General features: G+C 39.7%; 1 protein-coding gene across 3 annotated transcripts in view; it reads left to right on the top strand.

The window, feature by feature from the left end:
* Positions 1 to 20194, top strand: part of epha8 (eph receptor A8) — a 130622-nt gene that overhangs the window by 101732 nt on the left and 8696 nt on the right. For 2 of the 3 annotated variants that reach the window (XM_047583639.1, XM_047583637.1), the window contains exons 9-16: positions 2891 to 3015; positions 6274 to 6436; positions 9143 to 9275; positions 11715 to 11782; positions 12092 to 12217; positions 14343 to 14528; positions 17389 to 17450; positions 18461 to 18670. In XM_047583639.1, coding sequence (XP_047439595.1) covers positions 2891 to 3015; positions 6274 to 6436; positions 9143 to 9275; positions 11715 to 11782; positions 12092 to 12217; positions 14343 to 14528; positions 17389 to 17450; positions 18461 to 18670 — 1073 coding nt within the window. The remainder of the gene's footprint in view (positions 1 to 2890; positions 3016 to 6273; positions 6437 to 9142; positions 9276 to 11714; positions 11783 to 12091; positions 12218 to 14342; positions 14529 to 17388; positions 17451 to 18460; positions 18671 to 20194) is intronic. The other variant, XM_047583638.1, reaches the window with a different exon arrangement.

Here is a 20194-nt window from a genome sequence, read left to right as displayed (position 1 = left end):
AAAATCTCCACTTCAGTAGCACTTGCACAAACCAAACTTTACAAATTTATTCCTAGTTACATTCTGCAGGTATTTACAGAGGGACTTCAGAGCCTGGTTTATATAACATTTTAGTCCTAAAAACATGGCAAAAATAGATTTTTTTTGGACTGTTGACAGTGTTTTGTGATTTATGGAGCGATAAAAAGAGATATCCAAAATTCCCTCGGTGAATACATGGAAATCTAATATCTTAACAACATGAAACAAGAATTTTGAACGTCATTTCAGTTATTATTCAGATTTCTGTTCTGGAAATGTATGCAAATTAGCGCATATTTAAGTAGATAACTCCTCATTTGCATATTTAAATATAAATTAATAGAAAACTTGTAATACAAAAAAATATTGTATTTATGTAAGTAATCAACTGGAGAAGTTTCATGGTGATATCTGTTATATACATATATACTGTATGTCTTTAATATATCTTTTTCCAATGACCTTCAGTACTGTAGCTACTTTACAAATACTTAAACAATGAAACATTCTCAGCACTGAGTTATTTTTCCATCTAAGGATAACGATCAAACAGTACAGTAGTTTTAAGGGACCCCAAGAAAAGAGAAATCCTCAAAATGAATTGGTGGAAAAATGAAGTTCTTTGGCTTTTGGTGGCTCACTTGCAGCCACATCATTCTGAGTTGGGATCCAGCCTTGGCCCTTTCATCAGACACATCTTTCGTCTCTCCTTTCCGTCTCTCTCACTGTCAAATGTGCACAAGTGCTAAAAAAAGAATCTTTGAAAGAAATGTGCTGTCTCTGCGACATTTTGTGCTGATAATAAAGAACAGGTTGTGTCGTGCGCGCATTGTTTCCATCAGGTGCAATAGCTGCTACTGCCAGTGAACAGTACTCAGGTCTAACTCTGACACCTCTACGCTCCATATGGACCTTAGACACAAAACAAATATCTGTATCTAAAGAGAACATTTGCATACACCCACCACAGTGATTACTGAACTTCTAGTAGTCTATAAAAGTCTTGAGATCACTTGTAACATTTATACTACATGTTCACTGCTGGTGGTCAAACACGGCACAAACGTTGGTGCAGTTCAGTTTCAGTTCGATTCAGTTCAATTTATTTAAGTACTAAGTACTAATGCACAGGTGTCAAACATATGGCCCGGGGGCCAAAAGTGGCCCTCCAGACCACCAGAGGGTCAGGTCGATTTAAAGGGTGAAAATTACATAGACGACTTCATGTTTTATATGGAAATAACTGCTATTCTTAATTTGTCCACTGTTTTAATCAGAGAAGTGAACGGAACCATAGACAGCCATGTTCCCAAAATGCACTATTTTTCTTCAGAAATTTAATTTTTTTTAAAGTATAGTTTATCAAATATAAACATTCTTGTTCTTCTTTGCACTAAAACTAGTTAAAAAATTGTTGATTACTGATTACTCCTTTAAAAAGTAACTAAGTTAGATTACAAGTTGCTTTATTAGTTATATTCAGCAGCTGCCGCCCGCCCAACAAAAGAAACTAAATAAAAAACATATTATTATCAACAATGCGGCATTTCTTCCACAACATACTGGCCAACCAACGTCTTCATCTCTCCCTAACCCTCTAACTTATTGATCTTGAATTAGAGACTCTTAATTCTTTTTTTTTTTTTCTTTGGGAGGTGAACCTATGACTCTTTGGCCTCCAAGCTGCACCACTAACCACTACTCCAGCACGAAAACGCTCATTCCTCTCCTCCCTCCGTTGTTGCTCACGTTTGTGTTGCATACATGACGTCACTCAGCAAGATGCAAGAAGAAAGCAAAAATATAAAATGTGAAAAATGGTAACGCACAGTAACTTACATAAGTAACTTTAATCTGATTACTGGTTTGGAAATAGAAACACATTAGATTACTAGTTACTGGAAAAAGGTAGTCAGATTAGAGTATTATGGTGTTACTGTATGTTACTGGTCTGGCTTGTTTGAGATGAAATTGAGCTGTATGTGGACCCCCATCTGAAATGACACCGCTGAGCTAAGGAGAACAACAGGAAGAAAGTTTGAGCATAACGAAGCTCGAGACAGAGGAGAGGAGAGGAGAGGAGAGGAGGGATACATCTGTCATTCACACATACATCTGGCTAAACATCGAATCTCATGGTCCAATACACACAATGACATAATGTCACCTTACGAAGCTTTCGTAGCTTCACGTGTTTCCGTGCTCCTCCTATACTTCTAACTCTGTTGTTGTGTTCTCACTACAATAAATGGGCCACAAAATGAATCTGTTTGTTTTGAGACTGTATGGTAAAAGCACTTACCAGAGATAATCTGTGTTCACTGTAGCTGTTGTATAGACTCAGACAACTCTGTTGTTGTGTTCTCACTACAATAAATGGGCCACAAAATGAATCTGTTTGTTTTGAGACTGTATGTTAAAGGCACTTACAAAGGCATCTACAATCTTATAATCTGTGTTCACTGTAGCTGTTGTATAGACTCAGACAACTCTGTTGTCTCAAAAAACGCTACAGGAAATCTTTCCTGCCTCAAGCCATACGCCTGTTCAACTCCTCATCTGCATGTGACAGATAACACTCTGTACATTATTTCTTTTTCCTCCTTGTATACACTATTTTTCAATTCACGTATTTTTATTATTCTGTAAATAACGGGTATATAGTAGATTATGTTTTTCCTTTTATATATAGTAATAGTTGCTGCTGCAACATTAAAATTTCCCAGTTTGGGATTAATAAAGCATCTATCTATCTATCTATCTATCTATCTATCTATCTATCTATCTATCTATCTATCTATCTATAGTTGACTTTGGGACAAGCCTGTGAACTCACGAAGCAGTGATCTCTCTCCGTTTTGCTTTGCAGCCCCCTCGGAGGTGTTAGCGATCCGCCAGGAGAACACCAGTCAGAACAGTGTCACTCTGATGTGGCATGAACCCGACCGGCCCAACGGAGTGATCCTGGAGTACGACATCAAATACTACGAGAAGGTATTAAACTCAGACACTGAGTCCAAAAAAACAACAAAAAAATACAAAAAACAAGTGCTGTAGTCATTTGTTTTAGGCATATGTCAACACATTTTGTTTTATTGTCCCCCCCAAAAAAACTATCAGGGAACTTTTCAGGCAGCTTAGAAAGTAGGGGAAAAGTAGGAGAAAGCGTCACAGTCTCTGTTGCACCTGTAAGAACTCATTGTCTTCAAAGGGCTGAGACTAAGCTGAGCCAAAGTAGGAGAGGGTGGATAGAGTCTGGATAACTTAATCCAAGAAAAAAGATGCCGCTGGCAGGTTGAGCTAATTGAAAGCCAACGTGGATGAGACGGCGCAGATTCCAACTTAGAAGAAGCGACGGTGACAGCAAGCGGCTGGTGGGGGCCTGAGCATCGCGATGAGCTAATTGTAACTGTGTGTGTCCGGGTGAGTGGAGTGTGTGTGTGTTTGTAGTGATAGATATCAGCTAATTGCAGAGAGAGCGTCCTGGGAGCCAGTAGTCTCATAGCCAAATAAGCAGGATGGTGCGGGGCGAGCTGAAGGATTAGCTCGTCTATTGCACTGGTGTCTTAATCTGGCCTTGCTCACGGGGTGAGATGCCTGTAGGGGATTTCAAATGGACAAGTCAGCAATGTGCTTTCTTAAGGTTTTTTTTAATAGAGCACGAAACAACGAGGCACAGCGAGGGTGGCCCCCGCTGCAGCGCCCCACTAGCCGAGGATGATGAAGACAAAAAACAAAAAAAAAAGGCTCTTGTTTCCGCACCAAACGCTTCTTCATAATTAGGCTCTTATCCTTGAGGACACATGAATGATTCACTTATTCTGCTGCTTGGAAGCTCCGTGGAACTTCTGTTATTGTTCTGTTGATGTTACTCTCCCACCACCACCACACTGAATAAGGCTGCAGCAGGCAGATCAGAACAAACGACGAGCGCGCTATCGCTAATCAAAAGACAATATGTTCCGTCAAACCGCTGAACGTTGTCATGATCCAAAAGGTGTTTAAAAAAAAAAGGAGGAAGGTGAACTGAACTTCAAAATACATCATGGCCAGTTAACATTGAAGAGTATGTGTGTATCTCCATCTGTGGAGTGAAGTTATGGGATGACTTAGAAATCCAATTAAAGCAGATAAATAACATAAATGACTTCAAAAGCAAATACAAAAGACATTTCTTCAATACAAGGAGGAAGATAGGTTATAATTATAACTATTAGCTTATTATAATGAAGTTGACTGTTGACTGTGTACTTTTTATTTCAATTTTTGTTCGAAATTAATAATTATTCATTCATCCTTTTGTACCACTATGACCCTGATGACTGAGAACCTTCACAGACACATGTGTCATAATACTTTGGTACGTAGGTACGTAGTAATAATGTGCAAGGCAATTTATTTTTGAACAGCTTTATAAATGGACGTATAGAATCAGAAGAACACTTTTAAAAGTGTTATTTTTTTGGGCTGATGGAGGCAGCTCTGAATTTGTCTGAAGTAATTACCTGACAGTTGAGTCTGACTGGCAGATCAGATTATATTCATTTATGGTAAAAATGCACCAACAAGTTGTTTTAAAATGAACAAAGCGCTGATGAAGCCTTGTGTGCGTCAGATTTGGTGGGATCTGTCTTTTTTGGACTTCTGTTAAGACGAGTATAACAGTTCAAGACAAAAGCAGTGAAAGACTAAGCTGCATTGTCCTCAGTGGATGTGATAGAGTTCATTCTGATTAGAGCGTCCTACTTCCAAACTCTTTACATGGACTCTAAATACCACGATAAAGTGACAAGATACACACTACTGGTTTTAGAACGGTATCCTCTGGTCTAGTTGGTCAGAGCTTCATCCTACATCAAGATAATGAAACAAAGCTTTAGTCCAAGCTCTACCAGAACTACCTCAGGATAAAAACAAGATGGAAAGCTTGAAAACATGGAGTGGACCATGGCCCAGTCTCTAGACTTTAACCCCATGGAGCTGATTTGTGATGAACTGGTGCCCTACAAGAGACACATTTCAGATTGTGACTTTGATAAATCCAAAGTTTAGAATATATATATTTTTTTCCACTTCAGTTGTTTATTTGGCCTGTGCTTTCATTTCAGAGTAATATGAGATATTAAGCTGCATACATTTCAATAAAAAAAGAAAGTAATATTGTGTACATTCACCTGCCCCAAAAATATCAGTCTGAATCCAACGTTACTGACATCCACATGGTGGTTCTGCCTGAATTCAATGCTCAGATGCCATTATGACAATGCAGCCGTATGTCCATCACGTCCAACATTTAATCAGCCCGGCAGACCGCCGCAGACAGTTTGTGGGCGGGAGAAGTCAAGCTGACTTTCATGGTAGTGGAGCATGCTATCTGTGGGAAATATAATATACTAGAAGAAGAAAGAGAAGGTTTATTTTCCCCCAACTTTTCTGACAACGCTGGATTTATTCAATGGAAGAACAGGACTCACATTTTCATCACTCATTCATTGTTGCTGCAGTCATTCTTTCAAACACTTGAGCAACTTGCTGTGTTGCTATCTCCATGTGCAGAAAGAATGTGTTTATCCAACCACAGAGAAATGACTGCATCAAGATTTATTTTCCTATCAGTCCTTTACACCACCCCTCTACTTGGAAGATTAAAAAATTCTTTCCAAAACAGGCCAGATTCGGCCATTCTGTTTCAACTGAGGTGGTTGACTATTATTCCAGTTATTCGCATGATATCAGTGTCCATCAGTACGTTTACATGCACGTGAAAAAAAAAACAAAACAAATTATTGCCTTAATCTGACTTTAACTGGACAACTTAAGTGCATGTAAACCCGCTACTCCGAGTACTATCGTAATTCTCTTTATTGGATTAACACACCCAGGTAATGGGATTGGAAATCGATTTTCTCCGGCATGTATGCGCCTTAATTGGACTTTAACTGTGCCACTCACAGACAAAGAAGGTAAACAGTAGAAGAACCCCCTATTACCCTTCTGGTTGTTGTTTGAAATGGTTATTGGTCCTGAAAGGGGGGCCGTATTAACCCGCTGAAAACACACATATCGCCACCTAGTGTGGAGGAGGAGGACATGTTTCCATCAGTTATTCTATTTTCTCCGTTACATGTAAACTGAGACAAGGACTACATTCAGAATGTCGAATTAAATTGTGAATGTAAACCCACTGAATGTAAAGAAAGTTGTTGTCAATTTATTCTGTTTATTTTTATTCAGTTTTTTTTTTTTTTACAGGATAATGAAGAGCACAGTTACTCTACTCTGAAGTCTAAAAACACCAGTGCCCGAGTATCAGGACTGAAGCCGGGCACCAAGTACATCTTCCAGGTCCGAGCCAGAACGTCAGCAGGCTGCGGACGCTTCAGCCAGAACATAGAGATTCAGACTGGGAAAGCAGGTGTGTGTCTCTGTCATATAGGAAACCAAGAAATCAAAAGGCAGCACAGCGTGTCACTGAATTGCTGGGTAACCTTCCTGCCTGCCAAGAGACACTGGAACCCTTCAGCAGTTTTGTGTTTGTTTGATTTGGTCGAAAAAGTCCAGCAACAACATTTTGTGTTGTTATAAAACTTGGCGCAGGAAGCTTCTTAAGGCTGGGCCAGACTGCACAGCATGGTCCCAAGGCTAAAGAGGTTCGGGTGTCAGCGAGGCCCTTAACTGCCCCGGTCCATCCCTCCGTTTCGTTGATCTATGCTCTGTTAGAGGGTCACCCTTGTCAGCAGAACTGCAACACATCCGGTCTTCAAATAGCTCTGTACACGGTGCTGGGGCTGGATGGAACGCATCATGAGTCTGTCCACAAAATGTTAGCAAAAAAACAAAAAACAAAACAACATTTTATGGAAAATATACTTCTTCACTAATAGGGCTTCTGGTGGACACCGTGCAGAGCAGACTCTAGGTCTGCAAAGCGCAGCCTCCTGCCTGGTTAGAGTCCCAGTGCTGTTTCACTGACTGATAGTCTCCCTTCATTGTGCTGTTCACTGGACCCCAACTCTCATCCTGATTCATTTTCAGACCCTGAAAACAAGAGAACTGCAGACATCCCACGTACCATTGTGCTGCGTAATCAATACATCCCGAAGTTTATTTAAAAAAAGTTGACTTTTTCAAGCACACAGTTGTGAACTTTACCCAACTTTAGACTATGCAAATTGTTTAAAGTTTAAAGTTTATATCGGTTGACCTCTTAATTAGACTAGAGGATAATTAGTGTAACACTTTGGATCTGATGTACAGTTTCTCAAAAATAGTGTAGATTTCAATGATTTGCATGATTAAATGCAGCTTAAAATACACATTACATCAATTTCCAATTTATTAGACTTGTGGTGGAGGTGTGGAAGGCCTTCATGATCGGCCCTAAACATGACTTTTTCTTCTTCCTTTTTTAAATCGATATGGTATCGCGATATATATTGCCATATCGATATTTTTTCCCCACCCCTACATGGACCGCTATAAAACAGACATTCATGCTCCCTCCCTAGATGAACCGTATTAGCTTCAGGGGCCTCCATTCTTTTTAAAGAAGCAGCAATTTGAGCACAGTGGTTAGGTCTGACGCCTCTAAATTGGCCATAGATGCATATGAGTGTGATTGTCTGTTAGCGATGTGATAGAATGATAAAATGGCAACCTGAATGAACGAGTGATTCCAAAATTACTCCATCAGTTTTTAGATAATCTAAATTTAGATATCAAGATCTCTGGCATTGTGCATGTTGCACTTCTAGTTTCATCCTGTTAAACTAATCATAATCCCTTCACCCCAATTTGTACTTCCAGTGACATTTTAGAAGCTGTGCATCAGCATTTTAGTATTTAGCTGAAAACACCAGTGTAAGAAAATACAAGTTCACCAAGCAACTTGTTTGCCTATACTTTTTTACTTAATTAATCAGTTTGTTGGCCAAGTTATTTTGCCCTGTCCACTCAGTGGTAATCGACAAATCCTTCTCACTATCATATCGTTGTGTCAGTCCAGTGATCGCCCTGAGAATTTAATGTCAACCTCGGTCCAAGAAATACAGTATGTGCTTTTTATGTTGATATCTTTGTTCGGAATGAGTCCGCCACAGGAAGATGACGTGCCTATTTTTAAGCCTGACAAAGCTGTGATTGCCACGGTTGTTTTGTCAGTCGGCCGCAACGCAACACACAAACCTGCATGAGTCACTACTGGGGAAAGCTGCAGGCAACGAAGCACAGATTAATGGCTCTTTAGTCGGTTATCAATTTGATGTTATTGTGGAAAACCGTTCACTCATTTTGACACGCATTACTACAGTTTATTGTGCTATGAAGCAGATTTGAAAATAGGCCTTTCAGAGGGCCTGAAGTAGATGCAAATTAATAGTGAAATGCTTTCAATTTGTCTTTAATTTGACAGAAACACTTCACTTCACTGTCACATAGATAGATAGATAGATAGATAGATAGATAGATAGATAGATAGATTGGACGAAAAAAAAGAAAAATTAAATAAATATTACCGTAATAACTGTAGTCTGTGTGCAACGTTTTTTTATTTTCTCATTCATAAAAAGCTAAAATTGGGGACATTTTTGGGGACAGCTTTAACTGGGGGACAGGTCATCCAACACAGGGACCGTCCCCAGAAATCGGAGACGTCTGGTCACCCTAAAAAAAAAAAACAACAAAAAGACAACGACACAAGTCCTCTCCCTTTCTGCCGCTTCATTTTTCAGACCTTTCCATCTTCACCACACCTGCCAGTGACACAGTCGCACCCTAACTCTTCATTTTATTGACTGTAGCCTCAGACTCCCATTGTTTGTCCTACATTATAGTAGCAATTTATGACAATGTACTTAAGTTGGTGACTTATGCAGTCGGGGCAACTCTCAATCCGTCAGAACAGATGACAACAGATGACAAGCTAACTTAATGCAAACAGGATGCAATTAAAAAAAAGATGGAGGCTTTTTAATTTCCTGTTTATCTTGTTTGACCAAGTACTCTCAGTCTGCCGACAGTGTTTGCCTCTGTGTGTGTCAGTGTGTTCACTTTAAGTGCAAGCTGTCGACTGTTGGTGGCTAACGCAGTGTGTTTGTGTGTTTGTGTGTGTGTGTCCCTACAGCGCCTCTACGCTACAACACCATGACCATCATCTGGATCTGCATGGCCCTGGTGTCCGGCCTGGTCGCTTTCTTGGCCATCATCATCTGCAGGAAACGGCAAGGCTACACTTTACCACACTACCCATCGCTGCTGTGTGTGGAACACTTTCTTACGCTACTCTACTGTGCCTCTTTTTGTGTATTGTTGCTTGTGACGACCACCCCCTCCCCCTCCTCCTCCCCTGTGCACTGTATTTCTCTATGCTTCTATGTATTTTATTGGCTGCAACGGAAAGGAAGGCAAGGTTTTACTCTGATTAAAGTAAAGATAACAATGACCTGCAGAAACGTGGAAGAATCTCTTTTAGGATTGTGTTTGAGAAGCTAAAATACCTTTAGGTTCTGTTGTTGTGTTTGTAATATCAGGTGCACGCATAATCCGCCTGCTGCTCTATTGGTAATAAGGATGATATGTAGATGAGAGGTTTTAAAACTAATGATCCTCAGTCCTCCCTGTCGTCTCACTGTCCTATTTAGCTAATATCCTAGCTCGTAATTTCCACCTCATAGTGGATTTAATTATGTTGATTCATGTCCAGTAGCTTGCAAGCCAAGCGCTCCCACTTATCCCATCAGCCCCCCCCTTCCCTTTTCATGTCTAATACTTACATCTCTGTAATGCTGCAGCAAATGATTAATTTCATTGCACTTAATTAATTCAAACTTTGGTGCATATTAAGTTTTTATTCCCATTCTGTTAAAGAATATAAAATGATGATTTGGTTGGAGGACCACGGGATGTAATCCTGATGTATGCTACTAGGAAGGTGGATGGGGAGGGAAAGGTTTCACTCATGCAGCAGGTTCAGGAGATAGGGGGATTACATCACCGGCCAATTTATTGGTGGAAATATCAAAAACTGGGAACATAAAATGGTTTCACTGCATAAACTAAATGTCAATTTTACAAAATAACTAAGGTAAATAAGGACATGCGTCATCTTAGCCGATAAGATAACGTTTGCTAGCACGTTAGCATGGAGAACTTGATGTTACTTTCCGTCTCATTCCTGAATTTGGACAATTTGCCAAAACACTGGCAGAAGTTTTAAGTTTTAAATGAAGTATAAACACAAAAATACGAGTGTGCCTTTTAGACAATTTAATTTGCATCAGTTTAGTAACATAATATTAGCTAATATAATATTAGCAGTGAGAGCAAAGACAATAACAGCGACTACTGTCACAACTTAACTCTACATTCTGGCTGCATGCGTCTTGAATTATGTTTATTTTAAAATATATTTTAGTAGTTGTATTAAGGAAAACTGTATGCATGTAGGATGACATCTGAGCTTCAAAAGAGGCTTATGATGCTCAGCTTTATAGTCTCTCTTTATTCCTCTGCATTGTGTATTGTTCTGGGCTGCAGTATCCGTTGCAATATCCCAATAATGTGGCCACTGCAGCGAAATAGCCTCACAGCCTGGAGTTTTTCCTGGGTGAAAGAGTAACCGGTGTTGCAGACATAGGGAAGTCCGTAGCCCATAGTGCCTGCTTAGATTCTTAAGCAGGCACTTAAGAAATTGAAATGCGAGAGAATTTTTTTATTTTTTTATTGCTTATCCATTGCTTTGAGAAAATATAAACCTAATGAAAAATAAGATATAAAGAACCTGTATAAAAAATAGTACCGTAGCTTTCCGCATGTCTAGCTACTTCTTCAGACTCTTTTCCAGTACGTTGCGGTGCTGCTCCTAACAAAAACATAATGTTAATATATTACTGTACGTACCAAACGGCAGCAGCACGCAGGCTACAGCAGCTAGCCAGTCACTGTGCTGAACATACTGTAAAGCCATAGGGCCTTTTCTGGACACGAGCTAAAACACAGCAGGAAGTGAAGTATCCTGTGGTGCAGCGGTGCAGCGGAAACATCAGAAAACGCAGCCCTCAAAGCCGTAGCCTGCAACTTCTCAATCTGAATATGAGAATACGACGCCTTCGTAACGTGAATAACGATGTCAGTCATCTCTGCAAATACGTGGCACACCCACAGAAACAGGTTCACGACTACAAAAGGGAAAAGTCTACTAATTTAAAACGCTGAGTCCAGTCCATACAAGCATAATTTTAGAAGTCACTTCTAATGGTATAGAAATTGAAATCAGCAGACTAGATGGTATCCGCCTCCATTGTACTGGTGTAGCAGCAGAAATCTCAAAAGGCTGAGTTTAGGTGGATCTAATTATTATTATGTGCATGAGTAAATGAGAAAATGTGTATTTTTGCGACTTATTTGGACTGACACTCAAAGTTAATATGTTTTTTTTTTTTACCCATTCTAATTAAGAGGTAGACTACACACTAGAACAGCTGTTCCTTATAAATAGCTAAGTATTACTAAGTGATGAATAGCCGCGTCAAAGCTAATAATTCATAATAAACAATTATTGATTCATTAATTATGAGCTGTGCTTCGAGTTTGATCGTACAAATGTTCCACTATTGTCCTGTATTCATCCCTCCATATGTTTGTGTGTGTGTGTGTGTGCGTGTGTGCGTGTGTGCGTGTGTGTGTGGTTTGTATAGACACTGCGGCTACAGCAAAGCCTTCCAGGACTCTGACGAGGAGAAGATGCATTACCAGAATGGTCACGGTATGTTTGGCCCATTCCTCAGTTTATTACCAATAATAGATACGATCGCATTCCTCGAAGAGTTCGCATTTTAATAAAGTTCATCCCCAGAGCAAACAGTTTTTCAGCGGGCTCTGAGTGATTTCAGGAGAACGCCCTCTTTCTTCTGTGCGCGCTGTTTATTCTCTGTCTCGGGTCTGCTCCCGTCTCCGAGTCATTTCTTCCCCTTTCATCAGGCTTTTCCCCGCGCACGCCGGTGACAGGGGGCTCAGATGTGATGTTGCTCTCATTCTGCGATATGTGACCAAATGCTAATGTTGTTTATCTTAGTGTCATTCCCCGATGCGAGGTTCTATATCGACCCACACACGTACGAGGACCCCTGCCAGGCGGTCCACGAGTTCGCCAGAGAAATTGAAGCTTCCAGGATCAAAATAGAGAAAATCATTGGTTCAGGTAAAACCATGAACTTGACACACACACACACACACACACACTCACACACACACAAACACACACACACAGAGTGAGAATCATTGGGCAAGCTAACTTAAAATCATTGGCCGGTGTAAAGGCTGTGGTGTGCAGCAGAGAGGAGGATAGCAGAGTGGAATCAGAGCGTTACGTGGGGCTGTCAATCAGAGCGCCTCAGACAGGCCAGGAATACTAACACTGTGTCAGCTTCACAATGCGCTGCAGCCGGAGAGACACACAGCAATCACACGCGTAGTTCTTACGAAGTAAAACATATAACAACAATTTGGTTTACGTCTTCAGATGAAAATGCTGCATGAGTTCAGCTTATATACACAACCAGTCAAACGTGTGGACACATCTCTCATTCAGTTCAGTGAGAATGTTTGTCCAAACTTTTGTGTCTTAGTTAGTGATGTTCGATGCCACCAATTTCCCGATTTCGAGTAAAATTCAGGCTGGTATCAGTGATACCGATCCACTACTTTGTGTAAATACAACCTAATGTGTCTGGTAAAAAAATAAAAATAAATAAAAAATTAAAAATGGAGCATTTCAAATCGTAGCTTCATAAAGAATACAAGATATCAGAGTAATTCATTTATTTATTTTAAACTTTAAATATATTGAGGTAGTGGCCTCATTTACTATATATCTGAGATAATACAACAACAGAAAAAACAAACAGAGACACAATCATACAAAATGTGTTTCAAACACAATAAAAAGAAAAATAATGACAATGAAATGAAAGAAAAGAATGAAGAATGATAATGAAAAGAAATTACTCTTCTGTCCTCCTCATCATAAATGTCTCGTATTCTGTGTTGTGGTTTAACCTGAGGTGTTTCACAAGGTTTGTAGTGTTGCCACAACTCAATAGTTTAGTTACTTTCCAACATATTCCTACATTACCTCTAATGACTGAAGTATCGAAAGTACCGATATTTTAATTCGGGAATAGATTTTAAAACCTAAAGACCTGGTATCGGAAGTATCAATATTTCAGTATCACTACTGGCAGAAATACACTTCGTCTTAGCACTAGTGCAGTTCTACATGTCATTTTCCAGAGCTGGCTGTCAGACCGCTGTGCTGTCCCTACTGATTTTGCTCTTAATGTAAAGGACAGTACGAACTCCACCCTCCGTAAGGGAGAGTCCCACATTACAAACCTTCAAAACACACCTAAAGCAACGGATGAAAATAAACCAGTCTTGTAACCACTGACTTTTAACTTCTTAGTAATGTACTGTCTTATGATGCGCTCTTATTAAGATCTATTGCCTTGTTCTATTTAATGTTTTTGTGTTGTGTCTTTGATATCATGTTTTTGTGTTACCTGCCGAGGGACCACAGATGCAAATTAGCACTGTTGCTATCATCCAGCGTCTATTTAGACAGCATAGATAGACTGATGTTCATTATTGTGCACTGTCTCTAGCACATAAATAAATAAATAATAATAATAATAAGGTTGGCTCATGCATTGCATACAGTTAAAAGAGGTAGCATACCCAAGAACGTGTCATTCCAGTAACTACGTTTATAGACTGTTAATTGTTAAATGCTAATCCATTATTAGACGTTACGCTGTTTTAATATACGTCAGTAAAAGCAGAAAGCAATAAGTTCAAGACTTGGAAAGTACTTGCCTGAGTTTTCTTTAAGTTCATCTGCTCGTGGCTCATGGCAGGTTGCTAGTTTTGGTAAACTACCGTCAACAGACTGAGATCAGAACGTTCCTCATCCAATCCAGTGACAGAAAAAGGCACAAATTTCATCATAGTCTTTATCATCAGATATTTAGTTTTAGTTCGTCAGTGTCTCGTCTCGGTCACAGAAGAAAATAGTGCTTTTCATCATTGTCTTCGTTAAAATTAACACCGATAAGCACAAATATATAATTAGCTAAATGCAAGTTTCACACAAGTGTCCCATGTGGGCGGAGAGTCTATAAGTGCTGCTTTCTACTGCTTTCTGTTATCTATCCTGGCAAATTAACTGACACGTTCTCATGTAGACGAACGGCTTGAAAGGATGTGTGGATGGGGATATCCGGTGTTTGAAGCGCTGCATTCGGCTTGTCCCTGTGCCATGTGTTCAGGGGAGTTTGGGGAGGTGTGCTACGGACGCATGAGGCTCCCGGGCAAACGAGACATCCCGGTGGCGCTGAAGACCCTGAAGGCGGGATACACGGAGAAACAGAAGAGGGACTTCCTGGCTGAGGCGTCCATAATGGCTCAGTTCGACCACCCCAACGTCATCCGCCTGGAGGGAGTCGTAACCCACAGTACGTTGCAGCTACAACTATAGTGTAGAGAAGCAGTTGTTCATTTGTTCATACTCCCATATTCAAGCCAAAGATATTCTAGGATTTGAGGCATCAGTGCTGAGAGAAGTCAGAGAAGTAGTTACTTTTAAGATTATTTTCTGTGAAGTGCAGGTGTCACAGGGTCTGTTTTTATCCTGAGCCGTTTAGCAAAGCTCAGTAGAGTATTAGATTTCAGTTCAGTAACATGTCCAACAGTTACTCTGAGGGTATAGTTTTTATGTCTATATGTGTGCACTGCTGAGGCAGAAAAGCCTGGGAAGGTTTGACTTTCTCCATTTGTTACGTTAGGGCTAGCCTTTAAAGCTGGCAGATTTTTATTGATCTTGTAAAACGTGTTTAACTCACACTACACCTTTTACTCGACCCGCTCGCGGCTAGAACCTGGGACTTGTTTGCTCACGTTGAACTGCACAAAGTCAGTTTGCCCAGTGACGCTTCCAATAAACTGTGTTCAAACAAGACAACGACCTCCTCGGTGTTGACAAAAAGGGAGAAAGGCAGCGCTGCACTGCTGGCTCAGGTCTTCCATCCTGTTTGTGTTTACTGATGCCAAAGCCCTCTCACCATTTAAAATGGAACGTCAGTACTGTAAGATACAAGGGAAAAGCATCATTCTAGTCAGCAGAAATACTATTTGAATACACAAGCCACTGCTATATACTGTAAATAATTAAATAGAAAAACAAATTTGAATTTATAACATTTTTCATCTCAGAAAACCGGTAATTGTGTCAGTTTAACTTTGGTTCAGTTTAACTTTACCTGAGCTCGTACAGGCCAGAATATTAGTGACGTTTCAGTTATTTCTTTATTTTAGTCAAAATTTCTCATTGATAATTTAATACTGTTAAATATTTAAAAATAGTAACAATTCATGTCAAAAATTGTATTTTATGAATTTCTTTATTGTGACTCCAAACAGAGATGCATGAAATTGTGAATTTTATATAAAGTAATATAATTATTAATATGCTACAGGTTCAAAAGCATTCAAAAATCTGCCCCGTATCTGCAAGGTGCAAAACATTACATGTAAAGCTACAATTTTTGTCAGTGAAGATAACTGCTATCCAGTTATTTGTCTACTGTTTTGGTTGGAGAAGTGGACAAAACACAGACACACAGACCCAGGACTTTTTTTTATTTAAGCTTATTACACATAAACATTCGTCTAATTTACTTGTTATTCTTTGCACTAAAACAAATTTTGTTGTGTCACTGGTCCAACCAACTTGACTTTTATGTCATAGTCTTATAGTTATTTTATTCTGTTTTACAGTTTGTATTCTCCTATTTTTTATTTACCGTACTTGTTGTTTTTTTTTATTTATTTTATCTTAATTTTGAGTGTTTCTATTTTATTCTATATTTTTATTCTACATTTTATTGCATTGTACTTTTAATATTCTTATATCTTACTATATTTTTGAATTTTATATTTTTATTTATTTATTCTCATTTTTTTTATTGATCTTTTATTACTTGAACTTATCCTTTTTAACGTGTGCGTTAGTCTCCATGTCCTTTTTTGTTGTTGTTTGTTACTCTTTTTTCATATATTTTTTCAATCAGGATATAAAGAACGTTGAATGGCATTCAGTTGTTCTGAAAGGGGCTATATCTAAATAACTACTCAATTATTCTGACATGAGGCGGTTTGAAGGCTCAGCTCATCCACAGCTCCTAACTGTGAACACGTTTCACTGAAATAGAAACATCATGTAAACTGTTCCAGAGGCATATCTATGGACTACTAGAGTAGCTGACATACTGTTTCTGTACAGTTTGTGAATTACTTACTGTGTAGTTTACCAGTTGCCATTCATCTGGATCGTAATGTTATCATCCTGTGTCTCAGCTCCACATCAAATGGCACAACATACTATTTAATGTAATAACCTATACAGCACCAACAGGAAATGAGTCACAACACGCACAGAGGAAAATATATTACTTTATAAGGAAATCTATTGGATATGTTGCTGTGTCATAACCTTTAATTTATTGTTCTGTTATGTTTTTACAACAATGAGCAGTAACAAGCTTTTTAGGATTCAAACTGAACCTTAGTCTGTTTTCTAGTTTGAAGCCTCATTAAAGAGAAGAGGTGCTGCTCTGCCTGATTAGACGCCTTGAAGGGTGAAGACGCTACATGGGTTTGTAGCGTGTATTAACTAATCACTGAAACCAAACAAAGACGAGGGAAAAGCACAAGAAATATTCAGGATTAGATGAATCCTAGTGGTGGTATCAGCAGTGATGCAGTTGGTTCCTCACAGGGAGTTGTTACAAAGTCTTATGTCCAAACGTCTTCAGCGTGTCCGTGAAGCAGGACAGAGACAGCAGCCTGTCCCTGAACGAGCTTCTCTGTCTGACTATGGTTCTCGCATTAGTCACCGATGTCCAGGGTCTCCAGCTCTTGTCTCCACCACAGAGTCCTCCTTTCCGTGTCAGTTTGTCAAAACCGTGAGGTGTCCTTCTTCTTAGTGCTGCCTCCGCGTCACACCACAGCATAGAAGAGGACAACGATAGTCTGGTAGAAGTAGAAGAACCTGAGGAAGTAGAGGCAGCTCTGATCTTTTTTGTAGACTCAGTCTATGTTAACCAACCAGTCCAGTTTATGATTCAGATGTAGACCCAGGTACTTGCAGGTCTGAACCACCTCTTCACACTCCCCAGTGATGGTTAACAGGCTGCGGGTGGGACCTGGACTTCCAGAAGTCCACCACCATCTCCTCAGTTTCCTCAGAATTTACTCAACACACGCAGCTCAGTAGTGGTTATATTAATCCTGCACGTCTCTCTTTTGTCTCTCCAGGTAAACCAGTGATGATCATTACCGAGTACATGGAGAACGGCTCTCTGGACTCCTTCCTCAGGGTCGGTATCCGAGTTCTTAATTGAAAAGATTACAGGTTCCTGTTAGCCTTTAATGTTGTCTAATTTTGTGTTTTTACTGCTTGCCTCAGCGAGGAGCCTCCTCTTTCTGCGTTTGTGCAATGATTGCCTAATAATTTTGTGGAGGATTGTAGTGCTCCCTAAGAGAGCTCACCACACTGCAACATAGTAAAACACGTGCAAGTAAATAAAACTCCAGGAACCTAATAATACATCTTCAGTAATGTGACAACACATATGGAGAATTTGGGAAAAATAAATACTATAAAATGCATAAACCAGCGTGTTTCCAGTGGCTCCTGGAAACATATCAGCTGTCAGTTGTGTTTCTGTGTTCGACTTCCCTCTTCGCAGCACCTTCTCTAAATATTGCGTTTCTCAGTTTGCTGGAGTTTTATTTATCTGGGTGTTTTCAATCTGCGTTGCACTGAGCTCCCGCGGCCTCTGTAATTTCCAGTGAAAGCAATGCACCACTATTCAAGATGCTCGTGTGAAAATCTTAGAAACTTTAAAAAGAAAACTTTGATGTCCTTCATTTGTTTTGATCCCCCGGTGGGTTTTCAGATGCTTTCGTGAGCGCGTGACTTTAGAACTGTCTCTGAAAGCAGAGGAGGACGTTATTCTTCGGTGAAATGTAAAAATTGGAGATCCGCTGCTTGTGTTTTACTGTGGAGCGATATTTCTTCCTGTGTGTTGGAGGACTTTTTTCCACCGGTGGTTTCAGAAAAGCAAAAGTTAACATCACAAGGTTGATTGAACATTGTGTTACACTGACAATGTCAAACAACCCACTGTTTGCTCATATGAAAAATACTGCAGATTATTATTTAAAATCAAATCCCCGCCATGTTTTATTTCCTTATCTTTACTCCTTTCTCTATCTTGATTAAATCTCTTCTGTTATCTGTCTGCTCATCTTCTCCGCTGCCATATTATCCCATTATTTTTTTTGATTCCCTTCCTGTTCTTTTCTCTCCTCTCGTTTTTTTTAGAGACACGACGGCCAGTTTACCATCATCCAGCTGGTCGGGCTGCTGCGCGGCATCGCGGCAGGTATGACCTACCTGTCTGACCTGGGCTACATCCACCGAGACCTGGCCGCCCGCAACATCCTGGTCAACAGCAACCTGGTGTGTAAGGTGTCTGACTTCGGGCTGTCCAGAGTGCTGGAGGACGACCCCGACGCTGCATACACCACCAGTGTGAGTTTTCACATTGAGGCAAGCATTAAGCAACACACACACAAACCCAGGGGGGGAGGTACTGCAGGGGGGGTTACAAAGTCTTTGGTTGATTAGACATTTCTATATATATTTTTATTTTTTATTTTAAGAGCCTATTCAGTCCCCAGGTGAAATCTCACATATGTATGTATGGTTATGTCAGATATGTTTATGTTTATGGCTGTTGCACGGCTACACTACTGCTGTTACTGATGTCTGATATGAAAAAAGTTACCTTTTGAACCTGTGCAATATTTGAACAGTGTAATATTGAATGCAAAATGATAATAATCATGTATTTAAAAATAGCACTAGGCTGTGTTTAACATAGAACAGATATAGTAGGTAGGGGGTCCCTACTTAATCTCTGGGGGTCCGTGGCCTGGAAAACGTTGAAGACCCCTGCCCTAAGGTATTTGGGAAAGGGTTCGCAATACAAAAAATGTATACCTTAAACACCTAATGTAATTCTCCATCCATTTAACAGTTTTAAGACAAATGTACTAAGCCTAACAAGACACAGTTAATACCTGATTTACAGTATATCTTACAGGCAAAGCTCCATAAACCCTACATCCTACATTTCCCATAATGCTGTAGCAAGAAAGGGAAGAATAAGAAAAATATGCCTTCATCAATTATCATACATGTTCTAATCTTTTGTAGGCTTAAACAGATTAGGGACCCGTAGTGAAAAAGGCTTATACAACATGTCAAAGTATCCTGACCTGAACACCATCACATTCAACTTATCTCACCCACAAGGTCTGTCTTCGCTCCGTCATTCTTCTTCCTTTCGTCAAACAGACCTGTTAAACAGCCTTTCTGACTAAACCCTGGTTTAAAGGTTAAAGGTTGGATCGTTGCAAATGATGAAATGAAGTCATGGAATCAATATGTAGATTATAAACTCATCACAGTACCCATCTTTGGCTTTAACATGTGAAAACACTTGAGACTTTCTTTCTTTCTAAAATCGAATATTTTCCAGAGAGTTCTTCCCAATTTTGTTGCAGACGTTTCCAGAAATGTGTGTCACTTGTAGGAAGCTTTGCTTTCACTCTTCTGTCCAGTTCATCACAAACCAGCTCCATGGGGTTAAAGTCTAGAGACTGGGCCATGGTCCACTACATGCTTTCAAGCTTTCCATCTAGTTTTTATCCTGAGGTAGTTCTGGTGTAGCTTGGACTAAAGTTTTGAGTCATTATCTTGATGAAGGATGAAGCTCTGACCAACTAGACCAGAGGATAATGTTCTAAAACTTTTAACCGGTAGTGTATACAACAGAAGCTGTACAAGACATGAAAATATGGGAGTACTGTGGTATAGAGCAGTCAAAAATCAAACCTGGAGACTGGTAAGAGACGTATTGAGTCTTAACTAGGAGAAAAAAAAAGCCTCCAGAATCTGATGCTATCAGTTAACAGATGGAAATCAGCAGTTGACACATTTGTCTGTTACAGTCCGTTAAAGCTCAGATCAGATTACAGTGAGCAGGGTGAT

This window comes from Mugil cephalus, chromosome 4 (assembly GCF_022458985.1).
Source record: "Mugil cephalus isolate CIBA_MC_2020 chromosome 4, CIBA_Mcephalus_1.1, whole genome shotgun sequence".
NCBI classification, from domain to species: domain Eukaryota; kingdom Metazoa; phylum Chordata; class Actinopteri; order Mugiliformes; family Mugilidae; genus Mugil; species Mugil cephalus.
This window is presented reverse-complemented; position numbering and strand designations above follow the sequence as displayed.